Raw genomic sequence first — 9,869 nt, 5'->3', positions numbered from 1 at the left:
TGAGTGTGTTATTGATGAAAGGTCTTGGCAGGGATTTGATAGGTGATGGGAACTTGTACACATGACCAGCTGTGTTTACTTCTCTCTTCTCCTCCTCTTACTTTCTGATGTTCCAATGTGGGTAAAATCTGGACCTTGACAGCCTGCTGTCATCACTACGCCATCCCCATGATGAGAGGGTTGAGCCACTCTAACAACTAATGACACAGTTGTATGGATGGTTTCCTGTTTAATATGATGCCCGGTGGGGATGAAGTCAAAAGTAATTTATATATGGGATGTGATGCTGCCTTAACCCAGTAGTTTACCTAAACCTTTAGAACTGGCAGATCATAAAACACTGATGACCAATTATTTCTTCACATCAGTCACATTGGAAATCACTGACAATTTATTTTGTATTTTAGATTTACTGTCTTGAAATGGTGAATATTATTAATATTAATATTATATTCACTGTTATGTTACAAGGCAAAACTCCATAAAGTAGCTGATTATTTAGAAGAAGGCACAGAACATGCATCCAATTATAGGCATATACTGCATAAGGAAGTGATAGAGTTAATTATGTAGAGAGTTTCATACTTAGTATCAAGCATGCAGGGAGCTTTGATGAAGCTGTCATGCTACTCACATTCCAATTTAATGGCTCCAGCCTTTAGGGGAATTCAGTCATCCGTATTGTAGAAGGGGACCAGTCTTTCAAAATAATCTGTTCTTATCTGATTATTCTACTGTACAGCTATCATTACACAAAAGTATATATTACTACAATCACGCTGGCCTGGTATGCCTAATACATTAAACAGTCTTAAAATATGTTAATTTGGGATGAAGGAGTTAGGAGCCAGTAGTCATGACCAACATTTCAAGAATTCACATGTGTGTGCCAAAGATTTATTTAAATGTAGACAAGACACACAATGTATCAACAATGGTAGTCTCATCTTTGATACATCTATGCTTATTTGTGATGTATTGAGTTATGCCTCTCTGCAGCTCTATAGGTGGATGAAGGCCACTTCCATAAAGACCATAAAGTCTTTATGGAACAGACCCAATTGAAAAATTTGAATTTGACCGTTTAGAAAATTATGGTTCTGCCTTGTGTCAGCAGAGTAAAACTCCATTCTGGCAGCTTCAACTGTGTTTCTTTGTTTGATGTTTCCATAAAAGTGTTGTCTTTGACATATGTTTCTACTTCTGTTTACAAACAACTACCTGAAAATTATGCCGTGAAATTATTGATTCAGTAAGTGATACCTGCAAAGCTCAGGATATAAGTCAATGCTTCATCGAGACAAATGGTAGACTTGGCAGTTGACTGAAAGCAGAAACAGGAAGATGTGTTAAAGACAACAACTGTGTTGTGTGGTGTGGCCAGGTTGACTCAGCGGTAGAGCAGGCGCACATGTACATAGAGGTTTATACCTTGTCGCAGTCAGAGGTCCAGGGTTTGAATCTGACCTGTGACAATTTCTCACATGCCTTTCATACCTAACTGTCCTGTCAAAAATTAAAGGTGGAAAAGCCCAAAAAAGTAATCTTTGAAAAAAATTGTGTTGTGTGGTCAGCTACATTAAGGTCACATTTGGGGGCAACACAAATGGAAATAGGCAACCTCGCCAACTTGAAAAGCAAATGTTTCCTACATTGCAATATCCAATTGGTTCCCTTTCCAATTCTGAGAAAAAGAAGCCTTTTTTAAATGCATCCACCAAAGTGTTGACATGATTTGAGAAAAGAGTGCTTCCCGTTTCTGTTGATTTATTTCTCCAATTTTCTTTGGTTTCTGCTCTTGTACCTTCTGTCTTTTTATACTCTGTCTCTTAGCAAAGATGGGGGCTATGAATTGCAATAAATACATGTTTGACAAACATCAACCTGCGCGCACACACACTTTATTTGGTACATCTTTACTTTTTTATGAGACATAGTAAGTCTCTTCATACTTTTATCAACTTAGATTGCAAAGGCGCCTAATCAATGCCCATATCAGGTTGGACATTAAAATGAAGAGGACTACATTCTTATTTAAATAAAAGAAATATAGTGAAAATATTTCAGAAATCAATGGTCACTTTTTTATTCATTGTAGTAGAGTAGTAACTCTCATCTGTGCTCTCAGGATGTTGATTGAATGGCAAATGTGAGATTTGTTTTTTCCTTCTGGGTTCCCTAAGTGTTTTGCTCAGTGATTGAAAGAGCTACTTTGTCTTGGTGCTCGGCTTTGATCTACCACCACCACTGCTGGTGACTATTCTCAGATGACGTTACCATACTTGTTTGATGTCTTCCCAGTTTGTAGGGACTTCATCCCTGTTTGTGTCTATTTGACCGGTAGGGGAGGTTTTGAACAGGGAGAACAATATGTAACTGAATCTAACTCATTGGATGTGTATGCAGAGCGCTGCAACAAAGCCATAGATGTGATATGATATTTTATTAATGCGTCATACCACTATGTGGCTCATCCCACACAGGATTGCATTGCACCAATACAAAAGACATTTCATCCACAGCTTACAGTCCAATGTCAACATACACCATACTTTGCATAGAGTAAATAATAAAGAATAACATATTACAGCAGCCACTAGGTGGACATGTGCAATGATTGACCACAGTAAGCTGACATTAATCACTGTTTGTTGCTACCCCTCTTAATTTACTGTTTGCGGTCAAATTTGACTGAACAGTTTGAACTTCTCTTACTTTAACATAAATACCAATAAAAAGGACAACATATTTTTAATAGAACACATATTGTAAAAACAACCTTATTAGAACATTAACATTTACAACATGTTTGTGTGGGTGTGTGTGTTTCTGTGTGTGCGTGCATGCATGTGTGTGCAAACACTGGTGGCAACATGACAACATGAACTGACATTATGAACTGTGTGTGTGTGTGTGTGTGTGTGTGTGTGTGTGTGTGTGTGTGTGTGTGTGTCTGTGTGTCTGTGTGTGAGAGAATGAGTGTGTGTGTGTGGGTCTGTCTGTTTCTGTGTGCATGCATGCATGTTGCATGCAAACTGCTTTTATGTTCTCATGAAGGGAGGGGCACATGAGAAAGAAATACATATTGGTACATTGTTTTATTTGAAATATTCTACTCATGGGGGGAGGGGCAAATGAACACGGGAAAGTAGTGGGTGCCCATGATTTATAATAAACTGTTTTAGGAAAGATGTGTTCCATGTAAGGCAAGGACAGGTGAAGAGGACTATCTGAGGAGTATCTGAAAGAGATGGGTTCCTATAATTTACGCAAGATTATTTTGTTTGGCAGGTGTGGTTCACATTGGGGGAGAAGTACATTAGTTCAAGAAAACAATGGGCTCCCATAATTTGCTCTAAGCTTTCTTGTGGAAAGTATGATTTATGTGTAAAATGGGCACACATGCACAGAGAAGTTGTAGATAAAAATCACATTCTTTTTTTTTTTCCTATGGTGGTCATTTTTGATCCCAAACTATGACCTAGTTAAATAAATCACTCAAAATTCAAAGAAAGTAGTCACAATAAATTATGTGTGATCAAATGCCTTTTGTGAAGGATATCAAAAGGTTTTGAGGCAACTGGATGAAAAACGACATATTTATGGTACAGGGAAAGTGTAAACTGGTAATTTTTGACCCGAACAGTGTTAGAAGGTTAACCCTACTTTTTACCATGTTTTGCAAGCATAGTCCATTGACTGTTAACCATTAAAAGCAACATCCCACTTTCCAAGGACTCACAGGAAGAATAGGTTTGTATATAGTGCCCTCTTGTGTTACAATAGTAAAACACACACACACACACACACACACACACACACACACACACACACACATACACACACATGCAAGCAGTCACAATGATGTGTGCATTTTGAATGCCAATGGCAATCATTTCTAAAAGTGACTTTGAGTTTTTGAAAAGCGCTATACAAATTAAATTTATTAGTAAAATTGTTGTTTGATCCTTGTCACATTAAATGACTGATCTTCATTTTGATCTTTTTATTACTAACAATAAATTGAGAAAAGAAACATATCCCAGTGGTTAGCCAAAAAAAATAAATAAATCAGTGTGAAAAAAATGTAATAGTAATAGCAGTTTATTATGCTAACCTCCCTAACAGTGCAAAACATTTAATCATTTATAAAGAAGCTGCACAGACCAGACAAGCTGGTTAGTGATGCTTTTACACTCATATAGCCTACAGATATCAACATCAATGCAATCATTATAGTTCCCATCAATCAAACAGTAGTGGTAGTTCATATAACTAATTATTTATTGTCTTTGAAGCATGGATAGCTGCTTCAGCCCTCAGACTCACAATGTTACATGTTACACCTTGGCTGGGCAGAGAGAAATTAAAACTGCTGTCTGAGCAAGCAAGTGCAGATTTTTGCCTTTGGGTAGGGTCACAGAAAAAAATCCAATGTTGCCCTCCGGTTCCCAACCCAACTCCCTACGGACTGAGCTACTGCCACCCCAAAACCATTTGGCATTATTTTCACTTATACTGAATGTGAAAAAAAGAAAAACATGACTTTGAGATTGATGTGACATTTCTTGCCCTGTCTGACTTACTGTGCACATTCTCAGATCTCAGCAAATGTTTTAGTAAGTATAGTCTTATAACTACTGACAGAATTGATGGGCAAAGGGCCCAAGTTGCAAAAACTTCGACATTTTCCTTTAGATATCTTCAATTTAACTGTTCTTATTTGAAACAGCTAGAGCTAACAGTTTTTTTTAAACATAGTAATAGCCTACTGCAGCTTAAGCGTGTCATGTTTGCCACTGATGAATTCTCTCGCAGATGGAGCAGACCTGTAAACCACAAAGCGATGTTGAAGTGTGAAGGCGGAACATGATTCAGACTTAGTTCACACACAGGAACTTAGTGTGCTTATAAAATAGCTCAAACAATCTCAAACTTTTGAGAAGTGAACAAAAAAGGGATCTGAAAAAAACACATTGGGCAGAATAGTAAGCCTAAACCATGTAAACACACACTATTTCCTTGTAATCACTCTTTCCTGTCCTATTGCCTTTTAAATTTAAAGCGTCATCATCACACTGTCAATCCAATCGCTGACGCGATGTTTGACCCACATGCGGGAGATCAACATTTACGAGGACCAGTTCAAACCAGATGTTACAAGACCCTCCTACCTGTTTAGCCATAAGAAGACAAATCCATAGACACCATACTAGACAATGAAATGTTGACCCTGTGATGGCTATAGCTGTGTTAAAGCAAAAATAGGGCCTTATTCTTTGCATTTCACATCCTGAACAATTTATAATTACTCATTTCTATGTATGAATGCATATAGTTATTTCAAGTACAGTGTGTGATTGATGTGGGTGTGTTTTTATATTTACGAAGTTTTGTATTTGTCACTTTTTTGGCTTTTTTCTTTGCACTTTTCAAAAGGAAATAAGAAAAACGCACAGAAATATCTGTAAAAATAAACTCATATAACATCCAATTTTGAGTCTTTTGGCTTCTTGGGTTTTTTTTGGTAGTAAGCTGGGACATGCAACTATGGTATTATGTTGTCTGTAATCAGATGGGTTTACAGCAGTGTATGAAAATAATTTTACAGATGCTTGACTTGGACGGAAATAGATAACCTCCATTCTAACCTCTGTAACTCTGTGTCAGTAAGGCCTAAAATCACACTGACACTTGTTACAGACAATTTTGAGTGTTAGCTTTCCAATGATATCAGACATTCCAGAGGTCCAAAGCATATGGGAGCTACATCTCTTTTTATTTGGGTTTGACGTTTAGACCAAAAAGCATGTATTTTTTAAGAGTTTCTCTAGTTACAATCTGCACAAAAAACATCAAAAAATTAGTTTGAAAGTGTATGAAGGAGTTCAACTTGCCAGTTACTCTAGAATGACACTACAAAACAATTCAGCTATACTTTGCTGACACACTCTTACATGTAATTAATTAAATTGCAAAAAAGATATTAAGATCAACATATGGCTGTCCCAATGCTCCTGTTATTTTCCACTTTTGGACACTGCCTGTATTGCTTTGATCCACTCCTTTCGTTCTTCTGCAGTAGCAGCTTGGAGGAAGTAGTGAGTTTCATCTGAAGTGATGATCTCAAAGAGGTTGCCGTCAATGTCATATTTTTTGGCTGAGACCAGGAGAAGATGAGAGAAAGCAGTTTAAAAGTGATGAGTTGATGAAAGACCACTGACAGAAAAGCAACTATATTTCCTGGAAACAGTGAGGAAGCAACAGGACATTTGTATCCTGTGACAGTCCCACTCACCATCAGGCACATACTCCACAGCTGTAATCACAGACCCACGGAGATGGATCGAGCCCAGCGGGTCATCACCCTGGCACAAACAAGACACAAAAGAAAGCACAAAGTAGGAGAAAGAAAGAATATGTGAGTAAAATAAACTTGTATTCTTTATTCTTTCTTACTACATCTTGTACAAGTCAGTATATTTACCTTTGTAGGATCATAATAATGCATATAAGCAGGGTCATCTCTCAGCATGAACTTTCGCACTTTCCAGTTTTTTCTCTTATGTCCCTGTGATAAAATAACACAACAGGCTTTATCTGATTTGTTGAACTTTGTTACCAGAGAAACTTGGCAAGCAAATGGGAAGTAGACTTCCCCTTTCTGTGAATGTAACTTAGGATTTGCCTAATTGTGGAAACAAAAACTGCTCTCACTTTCGACTGCAGAGTATTTTTATGCATGACTGAAAGCGAGAGCTCATTTAAAAAGTGTTATGTTTGGTGGCTGGAGAACAGCTGGCTTCTTATCAAGATATCAACACAGCGTAACTTATCACTGGAAATGCATGCAGTGGAACAAAAACACTTTTTTCCTGCTTTCTGATTCACCTGTTTAAGTAAACAGCCCTGTTTTATGATGTTTCCTCTGAATTCTTCCTTCAGAAGCGTATCTTCATCACTGGAGTAGCCTTCACAGAAGAACCCACTGTCTGCCTGCAACAGAGCAGAGCCAAACACACACATCATACACATGAATCACGTTTTATCACCCCCAACCTCATTAATTTTCTTTTAGATTATTCTTTTTGAGCTTTTCCGCCTTCATTCGAAAGGGTAGGCAGGTGAGAAAAGGGCAGAGAGAGAAGGGAAGACATGCAGGAAATTGTCAAAGGTCTGATTCAAACCCTGGACCTCTGCATCGAGGCCTAAACCTCTCAGTGTATGTGCGCCTGATCTACCCACTGATCCAACCCAGCCACACCCCCAACCTTATTAATGTTACATGTTTAATAGTAACTTTTCAAACTTACAAAGTAATAAAGAGCAATTGTCTGATCTAAGAAGGCTGTTTGCTCTCCACTTTCTGCTCCTTCTTTGGACAAGTCACTCGCAGGCTGGAGAAAACCCTCATTCAGGAGCCCTGTTGCTAACATTAGAGCTTCAGGCCTATTTCTCGCTTTCTGCTTTGAAATCAGCCAGTCTACCACTGTCCCACCTGCACAAAAATAAGAGCAAAAAAAACATTAGAAAGTTAAAAAAAACTTCTTCCACACCTGTAAGATAAATAAAAACAAAGACAACAGTACCGGTGAAGCAGTGGTTGAAGACTCGATTATCCTGCTCCAGTTTTAACTCTTTCACTCCATCATCTTGGTCTTTCATTAGTGTGTACAGTTCTCTGAGAAAACACAATGTAGACATTGTCAACATGTTCTATCATGCTATCACGTAGCAAAAGGAGTTGATTAATCCCCTGCCTCCCGAACAGTGATTGTCCAATGGCTAATAGTCCAAAAGTCCTGTCAAGCATCACATTTTCTCAACATGCTGAACCAGTTTGCATAGGGCTCTACTACTAGAATGTACATGAATGAAGTTTGTGTCTGTATCTAGTGTTTGCAAAATCAGTACCACAAATTCTTTTAGGAACTAGTTCACTACCTATAATAGCAACGTTAACAACTGTCCAAGGCAAAGAAGCATCTTTACCTAATTTCTTTTATATTGTGCAGTCACAGGTAAAGGAACAATAAAAGCCAAGTTCAGGACTGACACATTCACTGTATGTGCACCAAGTGGCAACTTCCAGGCCTGAAAAGTGTCTGCCTCCATCTTAAATCAAGAACCCATTGTTTCAAAAATTAGGCCCATGAACATTTTTCAGTGATCTGCAACCGCTCTCACTGTACACTATACTTGTGTAGTGTGAGAATGGAAAGTGAGACAGTTAATGATAGTATGAATGACATGTATCAATGTAATGGTCTTTTAAATTGATTGTTTTCACCACCAAGAAGATTTTACAGAACATACGTCAGGTTGACAGTGTCAGGCAGGCGAATAGAGCGTCTTGTGGACTTCCTGGCAAATTTTTTCCCCCCCTCGAGGCAGGTAATGGCTCTCTTGATGTCCTTGACCCAACACTCTCTCTCCTCCATGTGTGAGGCTTGGAAGAAGTGATCTTGCTTCTTGTCTGTGGTAATCTTGAAAACCATCTAAAGGAAGCAATAGACTCATGCTGTTATATTTTATATATTTTTCTCTTTTGCTTCAGATATCAGGATAACAAAAAATAAACATATATACAGTATATATATATATATATATATATGTATATGCATATTTTCATATATATACATATTAGCTGTCTCAAATGAATCAAATCTTCAAATTGAGTATTTAAAATCTTAAACTTTAATTGTAGTCTTTAACTGTGTTACTCATCCTACACACTCCATTTATATATATCTAATCCTTCAATGCTAGTTCTGATTTTTTAACAGCTGTACTTGTCTTTTTCCTACCGTCCTCTTGCCAAAATCCTGACAAGGACTCATGAGCGTGGCGCCCTTTAGTGGGATCATTCCTTTTGGAGAGTGGTCGGTTTTCTTTTTATAGAATTCCAGCCCATCTTCTGACAGCACTACCCACACTGCCTTCCAGGAGTTTAGCAATGTACCCTGAGGATCAAAAAGACAGTTGACAACAGGCAGCCTTGAGCAAAAGTGTAAGTATCGTGTCAAGGATGTAGTCTTATCTAGATGTTACAGAAAGTACGTTGTACACAAACTAAACGTGGATGTTAGGTATAATAATAATAGGTATAAGTCCAAATAATGGTTTGTTTTTTTACAATCACTAAAAGTACTCAAGTCTGTTAGTTTTATATCCTCGGGAGAGTTAACTTTTTGTTCAGATTATGTAACATGAAAAATGCCTAATTATTTTTAGTTTGACCGGTATATCCTTCCGTAAATGTTGATATTGCTTTGCGTTACATTTCACATACGTACACATACATAGCATAAAGTGAAAGATTTAGCTAAAAGAAATGAAAGCAGACAGGTATACTTATCTGATCAAGGACCAATGACATTATAATGCAGAAATCAATCTATAGTTGTTCTGGTAAGTACTGGGAAATTAATGGCTGTCATCTGCAAACTTGAAAACTTTGGGTTTGTGTTTATGTTCCAATTCACAAACTCTTGTGCCATGTTGAGCTTGCAGTATCCTCTGCTCCCAAAATAAGTTGTTTTACTAATTCGACTTTTTTCAGCAAGGCATGCTTTTGAGAAATTATAATGTTTAAAAGTAAGAAAAAAGAATTGTTCCAAAAATATATCTGCTGTGAAATACATGCCTTCAAACATCACAAGAAAGCTTTGTGTAGAACTGTGGCTGAGCTGCTCAAATTTAAGCAGATGATAAATACAACGAAAGAAACAATGAACAAATGCAGACTTTTCCTTCAGAATAGTTGTGATCCTCTAATCTTTTCATTCCTGTCCTACACTGTATGAAGCAGAATACTACATCTTCCACACTGTGCTGTATTTTGTACACTGTGTATATATATATATATA

At 37.5% G+C, this 9,869-nt stretch overlaps 1 protein-coding gene across 1 annotated transcript in view; it reads right to left on the bottom strand.

The window, feature by feature from the left end:
- Positions 1 to 4,752: 4,752 nt before the first annotated feature.
- Positions 4,753 to 9,869, bottom strand: part of plek (pleckstrin) — a 6,685-nt gene continuing 1,568 nt past the window's right edge. Inside the window, exons 2-9 of the mRNA XM_032541817.1 lie at positions 8,808 to 8,963; positions 8,317 to 8,498; positions 7,590 to 7,681; positions 7,314 to 7,498; positions 6,892 to 6,996; positions 6,488 to 6,571; positions 6,299 to 6,368; positions 4,753 to 6,160 (exon numbers count right to left, since the gene is read on the bottom strand). Coding sequence (XP_032397708.1) covers positions 6,021 to 6,160; positions 6,299 to 6,368; positions 6,488 to 6,571; positions 6,892 to 6,996; positions 7,314 to 7,498; positions 7,590 to 7,681; positions 8,317 to 8,498; positions 8,808 to 8,963 — 1,014 coding nt within the window. The 3' untranslated portion in view covers positions 4,753 to 6,020. The remainder of the gene's footprint in view (positions 6,161 to 6,298; positions 6,369 to 6,487; positions 6,572 to 6,891; positions 6,997 to 7,313; positions 7,499 to 7,589; positions 7,682 to 8,316; positions 8,499 to 8,807; positions 8,964 to 9,869) is intronic.

Source organism: Etheostoma spectabile, chromosome 17 (genome assembly GCF_008692095.1).
Source record: "Etheostoma spectabile isolate EspeVRDwgs_2016 chromosome 17, UIUC_Espe_1.0, whole genome shotgun sequence".
Lineage (NCBI taxonomy): Eukaryota > Metazoa > Chordata > Actinopteri > Perciformes > Percidae > Etheostoma > Etheostoma spectabile.
The sequence above is the reverse complement of the archived record's forward strand: the minus strand, read 5'-3'. Positions and strand labels throughout refer to the sequence as shown.